This window comes from Varanus komodoensis, unplaced genomic scaffold (assembly GCF_004798865.1).
Source record: "Varanus komodoensis strain SLA01 unplaced genomic scaffold, ASM479886v1 scaffold225, whole genome shotgun sequence".
Taxonomy (NCBI): Eukaryota; Metazoa; Chordata; class Lepidosauria; order Squamata; family Varanidae; genus Varanus; species Varanus komodoensis.
This window is the reverse complement of record NW_025335619.1, coordinates 75,137-100,055: the sequence shown is the minus strand read 5'-3', so window position 1 is coordinate 100,055 and position 24,919 is coordinate 75,137. Positions and strand designations below refer to the sequence as shown.

At 46.9% G+C, this 24,919-nt stretch overlaps 1 protein-coding gene across 1 annotated transcript in view; it reads right to left on the bottom strand.

Moving 5' to 3' along the window:
• Window positions 1–8,272: 8,272 nt before the first annotated feature.
• The window catches only part of LOC123024218, a 29,107-nt gene continuing 12,460 nt past the window's right edge, over window positions 8,273–24,919 (bottom strand). The window contains exons 5-7 of the mRNA XM_044431642.1: window positions 14,813–15,441; window positions 13,885–14,008; window positions 8,273–10,719 (exon numbers count right to left, since the gene is read on the bottom strand). Coding sequence (XP_044287577.1) covers window positions 9,293–10,719; window positions 13,885–14,008; window positions 14,813–15,441 — 2,180 coding nt within the window. The 3' untranslated portion in view covers window positions 8,273–9,292. The remainder of the gene's footprint in view (window positions 10,720–13,884; window positions 14,009–14,812; window positions 15,442–24,919) is intronic.

The window sequence follows — 24,919 nt, the reverse complement described above, 5'->3', positions numbered from 1 at the left end:
AACCAATTATGGGTGAGGCAGCATGGAGTAGTGGTTAGAATGCTGGCCTGGAATTACAAAAAATCAGGTTTTAGTGCCCACTTGGCCATGAAGGTTACTGGGGAACTTTGAACCAGTCATGGACACTGAGCCTAACCCACCTCACAGGGTTGTTGTGAGGATAAAACATTGAGAAAAAGAGCCTTGGGCTCCTCAGAGGAAAGCCAGACTATACATATAACAAATAAAATAACACTAATTCATTAAAATACAACTGGAACTCCATTATTGCTTATTTAAACTATCTCAACATTTTAGTATGCGCAATACATATTGGTAGGTCAGTTAAGAACATCCAGTAGGAATTACAGTATTTACCCACATTTAATTATTCAGTCAGTAGTTCTTTTTAAGAGCTCTACAATGACATATTCCCTCTCGCATTCTTCCCCTCCCAGAGGGCTGCTGGAGAAAGATTCTTGTCAGATTTCTGAAATGTAGGATTTTGAAATTTGACAAATGACATGAAGACTGCAAATTCCCCTCCCCAGTAGTTGTTGTTGTATTTTAAATCATGGTCCTTAATAAATATGTTTTAAATGTTTGTAATAACTTACGCCATACTGAGCTAGCAAAAGCTTGCTTTCATTCAGCAATGCTTTCAGGCCATCAAAGGAGGACACATTGCCCCCATGATCCCTTTAAAACCCCCAGAGCAAAAGCTCTTCCCACTCCATTCTCCCAATGGGGGGAGCAAGCACCAATTTTGAATGGGTTTTAGAAATAAAATAACTCCAAGGTCCACATCACTAGAGCCCTCTTTATACGCACACCAAGTTTCAGGGTCTGACTTTCACACTTTTGGCACAGTGATACTGATCGACAGATAGAAACAGACATTGTTCTTGATCATTACTGAAAATTATTTTCCTCTGTAGCAAAAATGAAGCATTTGCTTCCCTCTCCTTCAGGAACTAAAGGGTGGCCAAAGCTCAGTGAAGGGGAGAAATAGATGCCACATGATTCAGAGGGGTTGCCGCCACATGGGACGCCCATTTGGAGAGCAGGGGAGAGCACCCCCCCCCCCAGTTTTGTGAGCACCAGAATAGTGTGGGGAGTCATCCAGAGATCATCATGGGGCAAGCTGTTGATATTCTAGTTCCATTTGGGGGGCCCTTCCAGGATTTGAAGGAGGAAAGCTTTCAGAAGAGAGTCCACACTGGTAAGGGACAAACCCTTTGCAGTGCATTTTGGAAAAGATCCGGGCAGAGTCCAAACCTCCGTAAACATGAAAGCATCCACTCAGAAGAAAAGCCCTTTAAGTGCTCAGACGGTGGGAAAAGATTTGGCCAGAAAATCCACCTCATTGGGCATCATAAGCGATGTGAAAGCAAGAGGCCTCACAACCTGTGGGAAAAGGTTCTCTCGCAGCTCTTAATATTCATCAGAGAATCCATACCAGGGAGGGGCGCTGCGAGTGCTTGCGCTGCAGGAAAAGCTTCAGTCAGAAGGCTCACCTTACCACACACCGTAGAATCCACAGGGGGGAAAAGCCACATGAGTGCAGAGTGTGTGGGAAAAGATTCTCTCACAACGCCTGCCTTAATAGACGTCAGAGAATTCACTCGGCAGCACATTAGCTGTACGGGTGGATGGACTGCCTTCAGAGGGTGGAGAGAACAACGGAGCATCTAGTGGGAGAACAGTATTGAGAAATTATTTACTTGGAAGAAGCTTCCATCAGAAATGTCATGTTTTTAGACATTGGAGAATGCCAGAGCATTCAATTACTAACACAATAAAGAATGTTTCTCCATTCCTTCCGTGACTATTGTTGCTTTTTTCAGAATCATTGCACATACACGCAGACACAGTTTGCTAGCAAACATTTCTTACTTTCTGTAAACAGAAGTGCCACCGATGATCTGAGCAATAAAGCTGATGCAAAGGTGGGCACAAGCAACATTTCATATATTCGCTCCGTAATGGATGAGCCAAACACCAGCCTGGTTTGGACATCACACAAAATCAGAGTTTAGAGCAAGGACGGGCAACTCTCTAAACGATTTAGTCTGCAGCTCCCTAGCCATCATGGCTCCCAGTGGCTTGGCATGTCATCTAGACCCAACAAACTGTGGTTACTCTTAACTATGGCTTTTTTGAAATAGACTTCAAACCATGGTTTAGGAAGCTGACTTGTGTCAAAGAAACCATAGTTAAGATTAACCATAGTTCATAATGTAGACAGCATACTAAACAGGGGTTAATTGAAACCAAAAGCACAGGAGATCTTTCTCTTTCTTGTGGCTACACCAGGGAAACAGAAAGGGTTGGGGGGCTGCTTAATTTCTTCTTTTCATGCTAAACTATTTGGGTAGGAGTATGGCTGCATGTTATGTACACATTCATACATTTTATAGGTACATGCAAAAGCTGGAAAAGCTGCAGCTAATAGCTGGCAAATGGATTAGGAGTGTGAATTCCCCCCCTCTATGAGTCTTTATTATTATTATTATTATTATTATTATTATTATTATTATTATTATAACATTTCTATGCCGCCCCTTGCCGAAACCTCGGGGCGGCTTACAACACAATAAAATACATTGAAATACAATAGAACATAATAAATTACCATTAAATACAAAAATACAAAAAATACACTGAGTTACAAATATAAAATTAAAATTATCAGTATAAAATAAGTAAAAAAAAAGTCTTGGGGCCTTGTAAGCTTGTACTAAGAAGCAACGTAATGGAGCTCCATAAATTCAAAACTTTTTTCCCTTCCCTCATAACCCAGTTAAAATCAATGGACAGTAAATTCAAGACGGATCTATTCTTCATACAGCAGAGAGTTATTTTCCTTATAATTGGACACTGCGACAAAATGTTGCAGTGTGGCGTCTTCTTCAGTGCCCTTCTCCTAGATGCTGCATTGCTCTGGCCCCCCTGCCTGGTTTTGTGCTTCCCTGATCCATCGTCTGGCCAGCATTCTATGGCCACGAAGCACATTCCATCCACACTGGGTGGTTGTGCCCATTTCCCCTTGCTGGGGTTCTTTTTTTCCCCTTCCTAAACATTATTTTAGTCCTTCGAATCCCCATGCTCCCTCAAGGCTGCTGATCTCTCTCTCTTGCTCATGGGTGGAGGTGCCATTTGGGCCACAGAAGCAATGGAACTTATGTAGAAGGAATGATATCAAAAATAGAGGGAATGATTGAATTTGCTGATAGGACGGGGTGAAGTCTCCCTGGAAAAGGACTGGGAGGAATTTGTCCAGGAATGATGCCGCTAGGCCAGGATCTGGGTGGCTCTGGTGGCCAGACACAGAAGTGCCACTATAGTTGCAGGATCAGTGCCAAGCCCTGCTGGAGCACTCATTCTGCTGATCAGCACCAGCCGGGAACCCTGGGGAAGGTTCTGTAAGCACCAGCTCTTCCCTCCACAACTGGCCCCAGCAACACAGGTCTCCCTGCAGTGGCTGCACCTTGCCTTCCGGCTCTGGCCTTGCTGTGCTCGGCAGCACAGGTCCCCTTGTTCACTGCTGCACCTGCGTCCTACCTGACCTCTCTCCCTCCTGCATCTTGTCCCGTCTCCCCCTCGCCGCGTTGCCTCAGCATCACAGGTTCGCTGCCGTGCCTGCATCCTGCCTAACGGCGCCCGCTCCTGGTTCCCTGTGGCCTGGCAGCTGTGCCTGCCTCTTGCCTCATCTGGGCATCCTGCCTGGCCAAGTTGGCTCATCAGCGCAGGGCTTCCTGTGGGTCAGCTCCTGCATCTTGCCTTGCTGCACCTGGTCCTCCTTTCTCACGTCTCCTGCCCCGTTATCCTTTCCAGGGTACCTGGCACCTGTTTGTCCTCCTGGTGCTTGTTCCTGTCATCATCCTTGTTCTGCATTTTTCTGGTTCCTGACCTCAGACTGGGACATGACTATAGATTAGTGGAGCTGGAAGGGGCCGTGAAGGCCACTGAGTCGAACCCCCTGCTGTTGCAGGACACCACATCACACCATCCCAGAGATAGCTGACCAGTTTCTTTCTGAATGTCTCTAATGTGGGAGAGCCCACCACCTCCCCAGGCAGCTGGTTCCACTGCCCTATTGCTCTGAGAGTGAGGAAGCTTTTCCTGGGTTGTCGCAACTTGATTATTCAACTCTGGTATCAGTGAAGAGAGATCTTCTCCTTCCTCTTTGTGACAGCCTTTGAGGTACTTCTAGAAGGGTATCATGCCCCCTCAGCCTTCTCTTCTCAAGGCTGAACATGCCCAGTTCTCTCAGTCCCTCCTCCCAGGGCAGTGTTTCCAAACCCTGGATCATTTTTGTTGCCCTCCTCTGGACCCTTCCTAATTTACCTGCATCTTTCGTAATGGATTATGATTTGGCCCTTCTGTCAAACCCTGCTTTGAGCTCTCTTGCCTGATCTTCTGTTGCCTTGGTCCTTCATCCTCTGTTGCTCACCTTGCCTTGGCTCTGCCCACGGACCCGGAGAACAATCAGGCAGAGCAACAGTCATGGGAGACGCCTGGAGCCCTAACACAGCCCTCCCAAGAGTTGTCCACTCTCGGACACTGGAGTAGCTCTTCCTTCATTCTGATGCTAAGTAGACATCTAAACCTAGAAGGGGATATTGCGGGCCCTGAAACATTAGGAGCTGCTGCTGTGTGGCTCTCAGGATTCACCAAATTTTGGGCATGTTGTCAAAAGCAGTTTGCAATATATAATATGCTTACAGAGTATCTAGTAGCATTCTCCAGTCTTCAGGCAATTTCAGAAACCCTGTGTATGTGATTAGTGAAGTCTTCCTGTAAAAGTAGTTTGTCCCTTCTCTTGAAACCTGCTGCAAGAGAAGGAAGAGGGGGAGGAGAGCAAAAAGGGAGTGGCAGAAACAGAAGCGGAAAGAGGGTGGCAGGAACACACACAGAGAGAGAGAGAGAGAGAGAGAGAGAGAGAGAGAGAGAGAGAGAGAGGCAAAAGAGAAAAGGAGCGGCAGAAAGAGCAAGCAAGCGAGAAACGGAGGCCAGGAAAAGAGAAAGGGGCGACAAATGGAAAGAGGGGGGAGCAATTAAAAAGAAAGCAAGAGAAAATGGGTGGCAGAGAATACCAGAGAAACACCCTGAAAGCTTTGGCTAAGTGGCAGTAGAGAAATGGAGTAAAGAATAACTGAACAAATAAATAAGAGGGCCGCACCCCCTTTTTAAAGAATGGACATGCCGACTGCAGCTTTTGTGTACCCACCGAGATGCTCCCCAACAGAATTCCCAGGAGGAGGCCATCTGTGGCTACTAGCCCTGCTGGCCATGTGCTCCCTCCTTCAGCAGGGGCGGCTCACCTGCACACACTTGTTGCTGAGGAGCTGGGCAGGTCTCGCCCCCATCTGCTGGAGGGGGTCTTCCTGTGGGAACCTGGTTTGCCACCGTGTGTTCACAATGCTGGACTAGATGGAATGAAAGGTTCAGAATCTAGCAGGAAACTGGCCAGAAGGGCACCATGCGTGTGATCGGCAAGAACATCCTCTGCTGAGTCCGATTGCCATCTTGTCCTTCCTGGCAGGTTTCCTGTGCCTTGTACAGAAAAATGGAAAGGGAGACCTTTTTTTCGACTCCAAAGAGGTCATCCCAGGACACTGATGGGTGGGAGGTTTAGGACAGATAAAAGGCAGGCCTTCTTCACCCAGTGTGTGGTTAAACTATGGAACTGGCTGCCACAGGAAGTGGTGATGGCTGCCAATCTGGGTGGCTTTGAAGGGGGACTGGATGGATTCATGGAGGAGGAGGGGGCTCTCCGTGGCTACTAGCCCTGCTGGCCACGTGCGCCCTCCTTCACCAGGGGCGGCCTGCCTGCACACGCCAGTTGCTGAGGAGCTGGGCAGAAGGGGATCCTGCACCCCTCCTGCTGGAGGGATCCTGCGGGCAGCTGGTTTGCCACTGTGTGTAAGGAGCACAGGACTGGACAGACCTTGGGTCTCATACAGCAGAGCTTTTCCTAGGTTCTACTTTGGAATTAACATGAATTGAAAAAAAAAAACCTTTCTATTTTTATTCAAGAGCACACTAGTAAGCAAGCGAAACTGCAAGTTTATTTCAGCACAAAAAAAAATTATATTTTGCCCTTCTGGAGGGGAACTCTCTTTGGACTATAACCATCCTTCCTACAGCTTAACAGGAACATGGCTTTCACAATCGAGAAGGGGTCCACCATGGTGCTGTGACATGAAAGGTGAGATGGGATGGGTAGGAATTACCATTGCCGTGCTGGGGTACACTATTCCTTCAAAACTCACAGGCAACAAGGTCTCCAAACAAGTGTTGCACATTCCTGCATTTAAATGTGGGGGGTTGAATTTCATTTAGCCTGCAAATCCCCAAAGTGGGTGGAGTTCAAGGCAAAAAGCAGAACCAAAACTCCAGGAATAACAGCATCCGAGGTCTCAGGAGTGACATTTCAGCCTTCTAAAAGTGGGGGAAAGCCATCAAAACTAGGACATCACCCAAGGACTGCTAAACAGGATGAAGGGGCCAGGATCTGGGGAAGGTGTCATTGTCATCCAGGGATCCCAGAGAAGGTTTGCACCTTTTCTATAAATTACAGCCTTGAAAGCTGGTGTTTAAAAAAAGTCTTGTCTTCTCTTGTTTATTGTTTGTCTTTTATTTTTAAATCAAGACAGAAGCACTCCCAGACCAACCCACTTGTAAAAGCATCAAAAGATTATGTTTGCTCTTTAACCAAAAAGCTGAGAACTGAGTATACAAGACCAGTTTGGGAAATCTGCCTTGTGTCAATGTTGCAGGAAGAAAATAGCTATTTCAAAGGGATGTCAGCTAACATATAAACCATTTCCTGCACCACACACACGCATATTTTAAATACATTTTCATCTGTGTGCACGTGTACCACCATCTCAGTGCCTGAAATTTTTGGATAGTCTGCTCCGGATTAAATTGTTTTAAAAATGAAAAGACCTTAAATACTCATGCTGGGTCTCCCTACTACACAGGTTATTTCTTCCAAGTTTATCATTCCCATCCTGCCGTCTTTTTTCTTCTAAGTTTGCTCAACAAAGCCTCCCAACTTATAACTAATCCTTATTCTCTACTGATACTTTTTTAAAACAAAGGAATCACCTACCCCAGACATTGGGCTCGCTTATACAATTCACAAAATTGATGTTACCCTTGGACTTGTGCCACTTCAAGAAGGAAGACTAACATTTGAATGCGTGCATTTGTTCTGGTGAACCTGAAAGTAGAAAACTAGCATCTCAGGGAGAAGCTCTCAGCCTGCCTACATATTTTAATGTACTTCAAGTATTTATATACCATGCTTTATCAGCCAGTCCCAGGGTAACATATGAAATTAAATTTGAAAATTAAAACCAGAAATGCTAGCATCCCATTCATCTACACAGTGAGAGCAGCAAATGCCCAGTTGAACAAATGAGTTTTTAATGGGTGCCAAAAGACCATCAAGCTTGGTGCCTCTCATAGGGCAGAGAACTTCAAACCGAGTTTGGGCCACCACCAAAAAGCCCCTTCCCCTGATTGTTGTCAGATGTACCTGTGCAGGGGTGGGACAATTAGTAGGAACCAACCTATAAATGACAACGAATAAGTTTGTTAATAGGGGAAAACATGCTTCCTCAGATAGCCTGGTCCCAAGTTATCTGGAGCCCCATATCAGTAAATTCACCTTGAACGTGGCATTTTGTTTACATTCTGACAGCAAGCACAAAAGGGAAATGCAGTGGCCACATTCAGTAACTTCACCACTGAATTTTGCATTAGCTGTCATTTCTGGCCCAAAGCCTCACTCTTCATTCTATTTATCTACCTGCAAAGGTATATCATTTTTTTATGGAACATAAAATGGGAACATTCCCACATGTAATGCCAACTCCCTGACTGCATAGCATGGCACCGTCCAAGCAAAGATTTACCGCTTCATTCTGCGGACTGCAGAAGCAAGCTGTTTGTTAGTAAGGAACAAAACGGGGGAGAGATTAAAAACATGCCTAAATACTCATTTCTAGTTCCTGTCTTTCTCTTTCTTCCTCTGTGCCGTTTTTGTTTTCATCTCAGGCCAGGGTGAGCACAAAGTTGTGGTTTAGACTCCAGCTCCTGATCGTTACCTATCCTGCCACAGTTGTCTGGAGGTTAAAGTCCTACCCTTCTGGAGAGCTACTTTCTGTCCATACTGAGGTAGGGTCTCAGAACGAAAACTAAGCCTCGGGGTGTGTGCGGAATTCATTTTCAGGGTGGGAATCCACTGGATTCCCTGGCTCAGCTGCCTGAACTCCCGTCTGCTTTGCTGTGGTCGTGAATCTGACTTCCTCACCAGGCACCGAGTCCTGCAGGACCGCTGGGCAAATAGCATCGCCTTCCATGTCACACACCGCTGCTTTTGATCATGCAGAATGCCAGGGCTGAGCGTACGCGGGCCTCCGCTCAATTCAGCTTGCTTTCTACGACCGGACCAAACGCAAAAGGAAGTCTACAAATGCTAGAGGGACAGATTCCATGGAAATTCGTTGCAACATTAGCAAGCCGTGTAACAATTCCTAATATCAGTCTCTAGGGGGTTTTCTTTTGGGGGTGGGAGGAGAGGTATATATATAAAAGAGAACAACATTGTGGAGACCAGAAATGAGATTTGAAGTGTGGGGTCACAATACTGCATCACTCCCACCCGTCTTTTTCTTTTCTCTGCTCGTACTCCAGCAACTCTCCAGGTCAGAATGTCGGTTGAGCGTTTCTCTGTTGTGGCAGAAATCAGCCCTTTTACAGAGCAGCATTCAGCTAGCAGAATTATTGTCATCTTACAGATAACACCGAAATAAAAGGACAAGTGGGCAGGGTCACGCTTCCAAAGATTTCATCCCTTTTTTGGAAGATTTCAACATCTTCCAGTCTGAGCTCCCCACAGTGCAAGCCTGTATGATTCTCTTTCCCCCACTTCCAGAAGAAGGAAGAAAACCTCCTAAAGATCCAGAAACCAGACGTGTGACAGTCATTTAAGAGATGTTCTTATGCGGTCCTTTTTATGCAACAGACGCCTCCATTTTCACAGAGCAAACAATTCAACACCACCTACTTTCTGCAGCTGGGCTCCCAAAATCCCTGTTCTTTTAAAAATGGTTTTATGCCAGTGCTCTGCTCTGTTCTGCAAAAGAGAATGACTGATTGCTATTGCACAACTGTTGAAAAATGTCCCTCCCGGTGTAGAGAAGAGGCACCACTACCAAAGTATCAAAGACGTAAGTCTTTCAGAAAAGGAGATGAGGAGGTGAAACAAGCTACTGGGCCTGCTCTGGCCATTTTTTCAGGAATTTCCTTCTGCATGGATTCTCTGGTGACTAATAAGGTTTGAGCTCTGAGTAAAGCTTTTCCCACAGTCCAAGCACCGGTATGGTTTCTCCCCTGTGTGTGTCCTCTCATGTGCTACAAGGCTAGAACTTCCACGGAAGCTCTTCCCACAGACTGAGCACTGAAAGGGTTTCTCACCAGTGTGTATTCTCTGATGAGTAATGAGGTGTGATTTGTAACTGAAGCTTCTCTCACATACCATGCACTGAAAAGGCTTCTCCCCGGTGTGGATTCTCCGGTGCGCACTAAGGCGTGAGCTCACACTGAAGCTTTTTCCGCATTCCCCACATTGGTAAGGTTTTTCACCAGTGTGGATTCTTTCGTGGCTAACTACTTCTGAGCTACGCAAGAAGCTTTTCCCACAGAAGGAGCATCGATAGGGCTTCTCTCCAGTGTGCGCCCTCTCGTGTGCAAGGAGATCTGAGCTTTCACTGAAGGTTTTCCCACAGTCCAAACATATAAATGGTCGCTCACCTGTGTGGCTTCTCTGATGTTTCCTAAGACGAGAGCTCACACTGAAGGTTTTCCCACATTCAGAGCATTCGTAGGGCTTTTCCCCTGTGTGGATTCTCTGGTGGCTATTAAGGTATGAGCTCTGGCTGAAGCTTTTCCCACACTCCAAGCATTTATATGGCTTCTCTCCAGTGTGGATCCGGTGATGCGTAATGAGGTTGGAGATATCACTGAAGCTTTTCTCACACACTGAGCACTGGTATGGCTTGTCGCCAGTGTGGATTCTCTGGTGGCTGACGAGGCCTGAATTGCGACGGAAGCTCTTGCTGCAGTACAAGCACTTATAGGGCTTCTCCCCCGTGTGAGTCCTCTCATGCGCGATCAGCCCCGACTTCACGCTGAAGCTCTTTGCACAGTGCGAACATTTGTAAGGCTTCTCTCCTGTGTGAGTTCTCCGATGAGCTATGAGACTGGAGCTCACGCTGAAGCTTCGCCCACAGTCGGAGCAGGTATACGGCTTCTCTCCCGTGTGCGTTCTCTCGTGGACAATCAAGCGTGAGCGAAGACTGAAACACTTGCCACACACGGAGCACTTGTGGATTTTCTCTCCTCCATGATCCACGCCCGGACTGAAGCTGTCTTCACATACTATTATCTTGATAGGGGGCTCATCCTGGCTGGCTTCTTTTTCTGGTGTGACTACAGCGAGGTCTTCATAACCCCCCGTCAACGGAATGGACTTTTGGACCCTCTTCCGTGGGGGCTTCTTTGGTGGCTTCTCGGGCCTCTTCTGCGAGTTGGGATCATCTGCCTGCTCACTACAAAGGGGGAAAGGTTGTTCCATCCTTCCCTCTGCTGTCCCACCTGGCTCATGTTCGCCCTTATCTGGTTGGGGACTCTCTGCATTATTCTCACTGATGTCCAAATCACCTGGGCAAACCAGAAGAAACACCAAAGAAATGGCACAGGATTAGCACCACCAACAATCACACCTAGTTTTTGTTAGCCATGAGCCTTAGCAAGACTACAAGAAATGGAACAGGGGCTGGTTCCAGACTTAGCCATCCTTGCAAGGGAGCCATGAAAGTCAGTGTGCTTTTCTGAAGGCACAACATATTTAAGTCCCATTGACGTCAATGGGTTGAATCAAAGTACAGCTAACTCTGGGCCACACGTACACAAGGAGCTTTACAACAAGAGCATCGATGCTGCACCAGATTTCCCACACTGGCACCACAACTCCCACCACTGACTATGGTGGCTGGGGAGGATGGGAGTTGTCTTCCAAGTTGTCTGGAGGGGGCCAGTTTGGGGATGGCAACAGCACAATAATGTCATTTAGAAAACACACAACAAAGTAATTACAACAGCGCAAGTGTTTTTTAAAGCATTTGTGAGTTTCCTGGATTCTTTCATAATGAAGCACCAGATTTAAAAAGCGCTTACAAATCAGTAACCCTAAAATTCAGGGGTACCGTATTTCTCTGAAAATAAGACCTAACCGGAAAATAAGCCCTAGCGTGATTTTTCAGGATGCTCATAATATAAGCCCTACCCCAAAAATAAGCCCCAATTGACTGTCAGCCAGACAGACGCATTTAGTATGTCCATTGCAACACACAACAGATGGATTGAATTATAAAATAATAATATTAATACATAATTAAATTATTGACATTAATATTTGAAATAGATGATAATATAAATTATAATTAAGTATTTGTAATTACCCAAGCAGGTGCCTTTGGATGAGAGGTAAACGCCTTTGTAAACAGATGAACTCAGGACTCCTTGCCAAATGACCAATCGGAGTACGGACACAACACACAAATAACATGTGCACTTGAAAACGAATGGATGTGTTTCATAATTCAATACGTTGTGTGTTATAACAGACATACTTAATGCACTTGTGTGTTGCCACTCCTGTCTCCTAAGTCTTAACACTTAATTTACTAATAGATGTAAAGAGAATAATATTTTGACCCAAAGACAAGACCCCCTCATATAAGAGTAAATATTTTATGTATATAAGTAAACTCAATTAAGCAAAACTGGAATCAATACTTACTCAGAAAGAAAAGGAAATAAGATAAAGAGGGAAAGAGTGTCATTGCATTCCTGACTTCTTACCCTCTACAGAATTTCTGGATGGTGAAGGCTGCCTTATGTAGTGTCAGATCTGTGAGCCCAGGCCTGGGACGGGTTTTTTGGGGTTTCACACGGGGGCTGTAATGCTGGACTACAACCCTTGAAATAGCTTAAGCATAGTAATTTTCAGTGAGTTTGATGCCGTTTACTCTAAGATTGGTGTTAACTGCAGCCTTATGGGATTCTAGTAAATGAGACAACAAGAAAATAACCTCTCAAAACTGGGTTTCCTACACCAGAGAGAGCTTTGGCTATTGGGTGGCACAGAAATTAAATAAATAAATAAATCTGGCACCTGTGTGTGAGCCCTGGGAGACCACAGAGCTGTCAGGTGGACCTCTCCCAAAACTACACCTGGAGCCTTCTGCGTGCAAAGCAGTGGCTCTACCATGGAGCTATTTGCCTAATGATAAAGTAAGATTCTAGTCCTCATGGGTCTGAATAAAGGGGGGGAATTAAAGGGGAATATAAGATGCTCTTTTCATAATAAGGCAGTCCTTTGGTCTATCTAGCCCAGTGTAGTCAACACTGAAACGAAGGCACGGAACCCTAAGCGCTCAAAAGGCATGCTGCATTTCTCGAACTAGGATTCCTGAATTCCTCAAAACTGAAATCTAAGTATTTGGGGGACAGTTAGTGAGAAGACAATCTAGTGTTCTCTGGATCCAGTGACCATCTTAGGTACATTCAGACGTCTGCTGTTAGGGACATCCAATTCTACTATGGATGCCATCCTCCATGTGTAAAGTGGGGCTGACCTCCAAGATATTTAGTCCTGCTCATAGTGATTCAGATTAAATGCATTTTTCTTGAGAATGATCTCTAGCTTCCAAGAAAGAGCTTCCTCCAGCTCCGAGCACCTTTAAGCTGTGTTCACACAACATGAAAAGCCAGATACAAGTTAGTATGGATGTTGTTGAACAACAGGTTGCTGTTCCATTGTGGGCTGCTGAGTTACATGAAACCAGCACCACTACCAAACTGTGGTTTATTAAATATGAATAACCCATGAAGAGATCCCATGGCTTGTAGCTGGATTGTGAACCTTTGGGTTGCCTGGGTTCACTTTTAGACTGGGATTGTACAACCTGGCAAGGCAGAGTCCACGCTGGCTATATTCACAGAACTCAGAAAGCAACTCTATGCAGTTACCATGCTTGTGTTCTTTTTTACCGTGACCTGACAGACAATTGTGTGGTTTCTTTCATTATTATGTTTTCCATTCTCCCCACTTAATCTTCTCAGTGCTGGTATATATCCCATCAGCCACTGTGCCTGAAATTCAATCCCAAGGTGCATTGCTCCCTGCCTGTATAAGCTGCTCCTCCCTCACTGGTTCACACACATAGATGCGGGATGGCTGGAGTGGCTCCTGCAGCAGCCACTCTTTCCAGGGTACTCTATGACAGCTGCAGACCAGCACCATGGAAACCATAATCCTGGGTTCAGACAACACAACAAGCCATGATGGTACAGAGAAACAATAGAATACACCATCATTTCCTATCGTGATTTCTAAAGCCAAAAGTTACCATAGTGAATTACCACAATAGACATCATGACAGACCAGGAATGGTAAAAAAAAAATCCACCATGGCTTGCTGTGTTGTCTGAATCCAGCTGTTGAATACAGGCTGTTTTTGAATTGTGGGCCATTGAGTTTATGCCAAAAGTTCACAACCCAACAAGTGGGTTATTCATGTTTAACCCACCATGGTTTCTTAGCACAGCTGACAACAACCCACAGTTCAAGAACAACTCGGAGATCATGACAACCCACCCTTAACCTGTACTGTGCTTTGTGCTCTGTAAACCAGGCCATGGGAAGAGAGATATCTACAGCTGCAGGCCACAACTTCTGTGGCTCTGTGTCTTTGCGATCTGATATTAGCCAACACATTTCAAGGAGCTTTCAAGTGATAAAAGCAAAGCACGCACCCTTACCTAACGCACCAATGTTCCTGACTCCCTCCAGTTTGACCTCCAGACACCTGGGCTCCTTAGCGTCCAATGATGCTTCCTCTGCCCGTGGGGAGCTTGCCCCAGCCTCTTCATACAATCCCAGTTCCTGAAGATGCAAGATGGAGAGATCCCATTCAGGAGCAACTGAGCAGGCCTCCCCCTTGTGGCCACCCCCTGAAATGCCCTCAGGGGAGCCATTTGCCAGAAGGCCTTTGATTCGGATAGGCAGTGTCTGAGTAAGTTTGCAACTCCAGACGGCTGTCAAGTATTGCAGTTGTAATATACTCACGCCTAGCTTCTAAACAGCCTGAAACGCCCAATCTGGGAAGCTAAGCAGAGTCTGGCCTGGTTGAAAGGTGGATGGGTGACTTAATGTTGTGAACTGCTCAGAGAGCTTTGGCCATGGGTGGTACAGAAATATAATTAATAATAAGAGTCACCTCCTCCATCATTTACATTTATTACAATTATTTGAATGAACTGTACAATATCTGGAGGGTCAGACAAGTACAGTTTTTAATCATGCAGCATTTTAAAGCAGGAAGGGTGCTCACCAGAGATTATCCAAGCTCCCTATGTTCTATTTTATTTTTTCACTAGATTTATATCCTGCCTTTTTTCTTTTTAAAGAATTCAAGGCAGCTTACACAAGTCTCCTGCTCTCAGTGTTATCCCCACAACAACCCTGCAAGGAAGGCTGGGCTCCATGGCTGAGCAGGGACTCGAACCCAGGTCGCCTGAGTCCCAGTCCCATGCTCTTAACCACTTAACCAGACTAGGCCTGGCTGTCTAGGCAGGAGACCTGCACCAACAGCCTTGCTGACAGATCAGCCCTCTGGCTAAATACCCCTGGAGAATCTGAGTCACGGCATCTATGCATCCTTAAAGGGCGAACCTACGAAAGTCTCACCTGCTGTGCCGGCGTATCAGCCTCCCGCTGCCTCACCAGGAAGTCCTCTGCCAACGTCACTGCCTGGGCACAGGTCTCCGGGCAGCCTTCCTTGACCCAGCTCTGGATCTCCGGGGGCAGGATGGCCAGGAACTGCTCCAGGATCAGCAGCTCCAGGATCTGCTCCTTGCTGTGCCGCTCGGGCTTCAGCCACCGGTGGCAGAGGAACCAGAGCCGGCTGCAGGCCTCGCGGGGCCCGTTGGCCTCCTTGTACAGAAATCGGCGGAAGTGCTGCCGCTGCACCTCTGTGCTGATCGCGTCAACCCGCAGGATGGCGGCCTTCACCTTCCCAAAGTCTCCCCTGTCCCGGTCCTCAAACTTCTGTCCTTCTTCTTTGAGGCCTGGGATGATGTGGGACATCCATTTTCCTGGTTGGGTGTCGATCGCCTTCTCAACAGAGGACAGAAATAGATCCTCCCAGCGCGGAGCAAGCTGGGGGGTGTTCAGTTCCAGCAGAGATGCCTCCCCACTCCCAAGAGCCTCTTTCTCGCATGCCCTCAAGCCTTCATTTTTCACCAGGGTGCTGTGGTTACTCAAGCCGGTCCTGCCAGAAACATCTCCTTGCCCACTGGGACATGATGGGCTCCGTCCTGCCATTTTATCACCCAATCGTTTTGTCGAAAAATATTCCTGGAGTTGCAAGGGGAGCGCCAGCTGCTCTTTCGCCTCCTTGGACGCCATTTGCTCTTCCCCAGATCAAGGGGCAACTCTGGCCAATTCCACCACCTTTGCTCTGATTTCACCCTCTTGTCACTTCTGGGTTTTGTCCTCAAACGCAGCTGGGGAGCGGGCCCAGAACGGCATGTCCAGATTCCGCTTTTGGCCACACGAGAGCTGCATGACAAAAGGATATAATGCATTTCCATTGTGTTTTCTTATATGGCGGTGTGGTGTAATGGTTACAGCACAGGACTAAGTCTGGCTCAAATCTCACACAGCTACAAAGTACGGCGTTTGGGTCACTTAGTCACTCTCAGACTAACTTACCTCGCAGGGTTGTTATGAAGATAGAACGGAGGGGGTATACTCTGTGTAGCATATCAGATCACTGGAGTAAGAGTGAGATAAAAATGTAATAATAATGACTATTGTTGCTCACTTTAATCTTAATTTTTAATGGGAAGCCACAGCCTTGGATCTGGGAAAGATGAGTAGGGCCACTTTGGAGGGCTTTCATTCATGGGGTTGCCGTAGGTCAAAGGCATAGTAATAAAAAGGCTTGAATGGTCATCGATGTTATTGCACTTAGGTTCTTCTACCTTTTCTGCTGCTCATGGAAAATGTCTGAATCTAAATTTGTTTTATTCAGAACATAAAATGAAGCTTCATATCTACCTTACCGATACTGGGCTATGAAGGTTGCTAAAAAGCACAAATACTGCCTAACCATTAAAAAATTAAAACATCCTATACTGCTGACGGAAGTTAATCCTTATGAAGGGACTTGTTCAGAAAGGGACTTGTTGGTCCTAGTGATCATAATTACTTATATCATTTCTATGCTGTTCCTTCGCAAACTGATATTCCCTGGGGCAGCCGGTAAAGTGATAAACAAGGAGTTCAATTCAGACACTGTTCCTTTGAGCAGATCCACTGGGAGCAACAGGATCTAAATCAACTGTATGTATTTATTTATATATATATATATTGCGATTTATATCCTGCCTTTTTCCTACAAAGGGCTCAAGGCAGCTTACATCATCTCTCCTCCTCTCATCTCATCCCCACAACAACAACCCTGTGAGGTAGGTTGGGCTGAGAGTCTGTGACTGGCCCAAAGTCCCCCAGTTGGCTCCATGGCTGAGCGGGGACTAGAACCCAGATCCTCTGAGTTCCAGTCCCATGCTCTTAACCACTGCACCACACTGGCTCTACTCTAAGCATGGCTAAAGTATGGAGCCAACCCAATAAAATAACATTCCATGTCAGAATCTCGGCTCTGCCTCATCCCTAGCTTTCTTTTCTCTCCACCCTGGGCATACCCCTTCTTCCCCCCTCCAAGGCTGGAATTTGACCTCGGAGAGGTAGTGGTCTTTTTGGAACACCAACTCCAAGGTTGGAGGATGTTGGGGTTGGGACTCATTTAATCCTATTTGCACAGACAGGGCGGGGGGGGGGGGGGGACTGGATTGTGCCCTTAACTCAGGAATCATTATCTAATGATAATGATGTCTTTTTTACCTGACTATGAATGTTTGCATTCTGTATACTACAGGTGGCACAGTGGTTTAAACCGCTGTGCTGCTGGGCTGGTCGATCGAAAGGTCACCGGTTTGAATCCTGTTGCTCAGCCCCAACTCCTGCCAACCTTGCAGTTCGAAAGCATGCAAATGCAGGTAGATAAAAAGGTACCACTTCGGTGGGCAGGTAACAGCGCTCCTGGGCAGGTAACAGCGTTCGTTCCGTGCACTGCGGTGTTTAGTCATACGAGCCACATGACCACAGAGACCTTCTGCAGACAAACGCTGGCTCCCTCGGCTAGGAAACGGAGATGACCACCGCCCCCTAGAGTCGGGCATGACTGGACTTAATGTCAAGGGGAAACTTTTACCTTTACCTTTTATACTGCAACAGTCCAGACCAATTGTTTCTGATGTCTTCATATTACTCTATTTTTGAAAACCACCATGAATATAATATTGAAGGATAATATGTACACAAAACACAGTGTCATGAATATTTGGGGTTTTCCTTTTGTTTTTTAATGGGAGCAACCCAGGAAAAATGTCTCTTATCAGGTGTGCTGTTGGATGTCTTAGCTAACTTGGGTTTCCTTTGGGGTTTGAAATACATAAATTCTATACATTTTAGAGTTATACAGTTTTTTCCTCCCCAACTAACATTTGATGGAGGCCTCCATCCGAAGCACCTGCCTATAACCACCCAAATGCAGAGGAGTACAGACATCCACGGGAAGGTGAGAGGAATATAGAGGCAAGGACCGCCTTGCAATAAAAGGGCAACTTTGGAGCCTGAGCTGGTGCAGAAACAACCACTCTGCAGTTGCAATCTGCTTTTGACTTCAGAAAACATTTCCATGGTCGGAGGTGGCTCTCCGATTCATCCTAAGGACCGTCTAGATGGCTATAGGTTGTGTCCAAAGCCTTGCATTTTAAGATATTTGAAATTAATCTCATTTGCACTACTGTTTTAAAACTGTAAATGCTTATCTCTAAGCTGCCTTTGAAAATACCAGTGTGGCAGCATATAATTCCTTTTTTAAAAGTAAGGTTTTTTTTAATGAAATCACAATATAACATTTATTCCTTGTAAGCATCCCAATACATGGCATAGAAGAATAAATAACATTTCTACCCTAATACACTGCAACCAAAGCACCTAAAAGTTAGCCTCATTCGCTTGCTGTCCTTCCCAACAGAAACTGCATTGGAAGGGAGTGTAATTAACTACACATTGATGCAGCATTTTTAGGGTTCAATGCAATACACAACAGCTCTGTAGAGTAGCCTCATATTGCAACCATGAAGGCTGGGACTACCTTGATTAAAGAGACAAACTTCTGCAAACAGACAGAAAAAAGGGCCACAATATTATCTAATTGCCCTTAAAGCTAAGTAAAATGCCAAAGTAACTTTAACTAGTTACATCCTGAATCGCAGTGTGTTCTCAAACCCAACCTTCTCAAACTTTGTGCCCTCCAAATGTACAGCACTACAGTTCCCAGCATTCTTTACCATTGGCAATACTGGCTGGGGATGATGGACCTGGGCTCCGAGACATGTCAGGTCCCGCCACCAGACGTTTTGGCCTACTATCCTCATCAGCCCCAGCAGGCACAGCCAGTGGTGGAGGATCATGGGAGTTGTAAGCCAAAACTTCCAGAGGGAATCATGTCCCACCACCCCCAAGACTGAGGCAGGCTGCCTTGGCAGTGCCAAACCTGACACTTTGTTTTAGAAAGATCATGTATTAGTCCGCTCCATTCCTAGCACACCTTTTTCTCCAAAGAGCACAAGGAAACGTGTGTGTTCTTCCCAAACCTTCGCCATTAAACTCACAACAACCATGTGAGGTAGGCTAGGCTAGGAGAGTGTGGAATAGAAAGGTCATGCAGTGAGCCTGAAGGCTGATGGGAATTCGAATCCAAGTCTTACACACGCTTATTCCCCAGCATGTATGGGGAACGCCGGGGACACAATCCAGCACTGTGCACGTTCAGAAACAAACGCGACTCCAAGGCTTACGGCGGCACCGGGGAAGGGGGGCATTCGGTACACCAGCCTCCCCCAACCTGACTCCCTCTGGATATCTTCGACTACAACTCCCAGCATTCCCAACCATTAGCCACGAGGACTGGGGCTGATGGGAACTGAAGCCTCACACACCTGCAGGGCCCCCAGACTGGCGGAGGTTTCCGCACGCACTTACCGGGGAGTAAAGTCTCACCAAACTTAACGGCGCTGCGGTCTGAGTAGACACACGCGTTTACTCGGAAGTAACTCCCCTTGCGTCGCCACCGGAGTAGTTGCGTGCATGAGGCGCAGGGAAGCAGCGCATCCGCGCTCAGGCACTCACGAGTGGCTCAACTCCCTTTCTCTTCTTTCTGCGATTTCCTCTCTTTGATAGATTCATGATTCAGGAGGAGATACTTTTGCACCTGCAACTGCCTCCCCGGCACGAAACTCACCTTTGCAAAGAGGCTGCAGGACGAATGCGATGCGCAGTGCAAGTCCTGGGGCGGGATCCACATTGCACGCCTCGCCCCCCCTCCCCGCCCAACAACCCCCAAACTAACCCCTTTCTCCTCCCCTCCCCTCCAGCAACAGGAAGGAACTTGCAACCCATCTAACCTCCTCCCCCTTACTCTTAGTTTCCTCCGCCGTCTCTCTAGCAACTGCAAACTCAGTCGCTTTAACCCTTCTGCAACCTCACATGCAAAAGAAAGGAGCATCCGACCGCCGATAGTTCCCTAACTTACCATTAGGCTGAGAGAAGCTATGCAATGCCTAGGTTAACAAACAGGTATGCTGCGAGTTTTTTAAAAACGATTTTTTTAGAACAGCACTACAGAAACACACGTGTGTGACAGCAGTCAAGAGAGTAGATCTTAAGAGCTGTCCCCATTTGCCAGAAATTTAAGCAAAAGAACAGCCTTCCTCAACTTCGTGCCTTCCAGAAATGTTTGTACTGCAACACCCAGCATTCCCGCTTAATGGTCCTGGTGGATGGGGATTTTGGGAGTTGCCGTTCGAACGCCTCTGAAGGTCTCCCGGTTGGGGAAAGCTGCATAAGACGAGAAGAAAAGCCCTGCTGGGTCAGACCAGAGGTCCATCCGTTTAAGGGCTCTGTGCACACGGTGGCAAACCAGCTGCCCCCAGGATCCCTCCAGCAGGACGGGTGCAAGCCCTCCGCCTGCTCAGCGATGGGCGTGTGGCCACAGGCCACCTCTGCTGAAGGAGGGAGTGCAAGGCCAGCAAGGCTGGTAGTTACTATTTATTTATTTAAAACTTTTCTACCCTGTCCACAGCTTACAATAAGGAACAACTAACATTTATTATTATTATTATTATTATTATTATTATTATAACATTTCTATGCCGCCCCTTGCCGAAACCTCGGGGCGGCTTACAACACAATAAAATACATTGAAATACAATAGAACATAATAAATCACTATTAAATACAAAAATACAAAAAATACACTGAGTTACAAATATAAAATTAAAATTATCAGTATAAAATAAGTAAATAAATAATATAGGAGGAGAAAAGAGAAGGAAGAAGAAGTTGCCCTGGCCAGATCATATGTTTTAACAATTAAAATGATGTTTAAATAAAAATAAAAATAAACACAACATCCAGCAAGTCAAGATAAAAACCCCAGTTAAAACCAACTAAACACTAAACTAGTGGAAAAATAAAAAGGTTTTCATCTGACACCAAAAGGAATAAAGTGTAGGCCCCAGGCGACCCTTTCTGGGGAGCGTATTCCACAGTTGGGGCACCACTGCAGAGAAGGCCCTCCTGCAGGTGGCCACCCTCCTGGCCTCCAGGGAAGGCTCCTGAAGCAGGACCTCCGCCTCAGATCTCAGGGGGTGGGAGGCACTCCTTCAGGTACCCAGGACAGAAGCTGTTTAGGTCTTTATAGGTCATCAGCAGCACCTTACATTGGACCCGGACTTCAATTGGCAGCTAGTGTAACTGATAGAGGACTGGCGTTATATGTGAATACCTGCCAGTCCCCATTAATATCCCGGCAGCTCTATTCTGAACCAACTGAAGTATCTGGACGTCTTCAAGGGCAGCCCCACATAGAGCACATTACAGTAATCCAATCAGGAATTAACCAGAGCATGGGTCACCGTTGCCAGGCAGTGCTCAACCAGGTAAGGGTGCAGTTGATGGATTGAAAGCTGAAGGAAAGTGCTCATTGCCACCGCTGCCACCTGAGACTCCAGGGACACAGAAACATAGAAACAGACCGAGTCAGAAGGGGTCTTCAGGGCCATCTAGTCTGACCCCCGGCTCCAGCCGGCTCCACTCACGACATGCCCACCATGTGCATGTCTAGCCTGTCTTTGAACACCCTCACCGATGGGGCCCCAACCACCTCCGGTGGAAGCCCATTCCACACCCTTGGGGTCCTGACTGTCAGAAAGTGCTTCCTGGCATCCACCTTGTACCTTGGTTCCCTGAGCTTTGCTTCATTGGATCGTGTCCTGCCTTCCTCTGCAGGGGAGAACAGGTCTCTGCCCACCTCTGTGTGACATCCCCTCACATACCTGTATGTCGCCAGCAGATCCCCTCTGTGTCTCCTCATCTCTGGATCGAGGAGCACTCCCAAACTGTGTACGCTATCCTTTAGGAGGAGTGCAACCCCGTCCAGGACAGGGCTAAAATCACTCACCTGGAAGGCTGAACCGCCCACCAATGGCCCCTCTGTCCCATCTGGACTAAGCACGGGTGGCCTTCTCCTCCTCCTCTATGAATCTGCCCAGCCCCTCTTTAAAGCCATCCAGATTGACAGCTATCACCACTTCCCATGGCAGTGAATTCCATAGTTTGGCTCTAGGCTGAATGAAGTATTTATTTTGATCTGTCCTAAACTGCCCACCCATCCACTTCGTGGGATGACCCCAGGTTTGAGTGTTATGGGAGAGGAAATAAAATGTCATGTTACAAAGCACAGCAAACAAGCATCACCAAACACTCAGTTCTTCATCCTGTCCCCATCCTGTTTTCTCTTAGGAAAGACCTTGCCACTCAGAGCTTCTCTCAGAAACAGCGGTCACAACGTTCAGTCCAAACAAGCCTTCCTGCTTCTGTTCTCTGCTTCTTCCCTGCTGTTTTTTTGCTCTAATGTCATTCCTGTCCCCCTATCAAAATAACGTTATAGCTTATTCAGACGTACAAGAAAAATGCACACATGTAGGTAGCCGGAAAAGACCTGACTGCAAAGAATTCAAGTGTTTTGAGAATTTTAAAAAAATAGTATCTTAGTCAGTAGGCTGTTTGTGAGAGGCACAAGGCTGTGGAAACAAAAGGTTGAATGGATCAAAATAAAAGATGAAGAGGTTTCAGGGCAGACAAATGTTTATGGGATGTATCAAGGCTATCAGTTTCCCGATCAGGTCAGGGTGCCCAGTCTGGTTGTGTCAGGTGCCATCAGGTCTGCTCACAGACTTACGCCGACCCCAGGCGTGAGGACCCTCCGAAATACCCTGCCCGTGGCAGCCTTGCTCAGCTCCTCTCGATTCAAGGGGGTGGCTCCATTAACAGATTCCATCCATCTCTTATTTGGGCTTCTTCCACTTCCTACTCTCCCTAGCATGATGTTCTCCTTCCCAAGCCTTCCCACAAGCTGTCCAATGTGGGACAGCCTCGGTGTTGTCGTTTCTGCTTCGAGGGAAAGTTCTGCTTAATTTGATCTAGGACCTCCCCCCCCGCCCCACTGCCTTGTCCATCTTTATCGGTCCAGAGTATCCACCCAGCTCTCTTCCAGCACCCATGTCCTTCCCATCAGCTTCCTCCACTCTCTCCCTTGCACACCTATACATTGCAATTGGGAATACAATAGCACGGGTGCCAACCTGAACGGGCTAAAACTACTCTTTTCAGTTTTGGGCTTTCTTTGGCCATATTATGGTGCGGCTTTGGCTCCTTTTCTCTTCACAATTGTCTGCTGCTCTCAAGTGCGGAAGAAGAAGCTGCACCACCAGGATCAGAAGGTGCAAGGGACCCAAAGATTTGTGGTTCCGCCCACAGAACAAAAATAATGCACAGATATGCATGTAGAAATGCAGGACTTTTCTGATTGAACATGTGTAGGGTAGCACCACGGGGGTGGGGGGGGGCACAGTATACTAGCTTCCCTCCACCTGGTACCCTGTAAATATTTTAGGCCATAACTCTCAGCATTCCTGACCATTAGCTGGGGCTGATGGGAACTGAAGCCTCGCACAGCTGCAGGGGCCACAGGCTGAGGAAGGTTCTGCAAGAACTTACCTGGGCATCAGCCTCGCCAAACTGAATGGGGATGAGGTCTGAGTACGCAGGTGTAGGACTTTTTCTGTGTGTTGGAAGGACCTTTCCTGCTAAGAGCATTTGTCAGAAGGGATGCCCGGACAGGAAGAAGGCGGCATTTGATTTCAGAGAAATACCACAGGCAGTAAAATTCATGGGGGGCAGCAGAAGGGAAAATTCCTAGGGCCCACACCGGCTTGTCCAAGGGGACTGGGTGCAATTGAGATCCTCAGAGACCCTGTGCTGTCAGTTTAGCAAGCTGAAGCACAATTGAACTGTTTGGCTTCTTTAGGAGGAACACGAGTAGCCACATGTCCTGGGTCTGGCCCATTTCCTTTACCTCCCCTCTCCTCTGCTGGAAGATGAAATGTGACAATCTGGCAAGACAAGATTGCGAGAAAAGGAAGCAGCAAGGATCGGGGGTGCTAGTATCTGTGGAGCAGTGTGACCTCTCTGTGGGGCTGGATGAAGCACAAGTTGGAAGTAAGATTGCTGGGAGAAATATCAACAACCACAGATATGCAGATGATATCACTCTCATGGCAGAAAGTGAGGAGGAACTAAAGAGTTTCTTGATGTGGGTGAAGGAGGAGAGTGCAAAAGTTGGCTTGAAACTTAACATTAAGAAAACTAAGATCATGGCATCCAGTCCTATCACTTCCTGGCAAATAGATGGGGAAGAAATGGAGGTAGTGACAGATTTTATTTTCCTGGGCTCCAAGATCACCGCAGTTGGGGACTGCAGCCAAGAAATTAAAAGACGCTTGCTCCTTGCAAGGAAAGCTATGGCAAATCTAGACAGCATCCTAAAAAGCAGAGACATCACCCTGCCAACAAAAGTGCGTATAGTCAAGGCTACGGTTTTCCCAGTTGCAATGCATTGGTGTGAAAGCTGGACCATAAGGAAGGCTGAGCGCCGAAGGATTGAGGCCTTTGAATTGTGGTGCTGGAGGAGACTCCTGCGAGTCCCTTGGACTGCAAGGCGATCAAACCGGTTAGTCCTAGAGGAGATCAACCCTGACTGCTCTTTAGAAGGCCAGATCCTGAAGATGAAACTCAAATACTTTGGCCACCTAGTGAGAAGGAAGGACTCCCTGGAGAAGAGCCTAATGCTGGGAATAATTGACAGCAAAAGAAGGGATGGCAGAGAATGAGGTGGCTGGATAGTCATTGGGGCAGTTGGTGTGAACTTAAGTGGACTCTGGAAGGTGGTGGAGGACAGGAGGGCCTGGAGGAATGTTGTCCATGGGATCACGGTGGGTCGGACACGACTTTGCAACTAACAACAACTGTTACGGTGGTCTCCGTGGAGCTGGACCCAAATCAGGATCAGCACCATGCATGGCTCATGTACTGTTCAGACTGAAACCCAGAGTGGATACACCACCACCCTTATGCTGGAACCACCAGTTTAGTTGCTGTAAAGCATCCCAAGACTTTTAAGTGTGGGACGGTATAGAAAAGTTTTAAATAAATAAAAATAATAAATAAATAAAGGACTGCTCCTGGTTCGGAAATCCAGCTGCTCAGTCCTTACTGGACCTTTCTGCCCCCGCCCCCCATTTTAATATTCTCTTCCTCCCA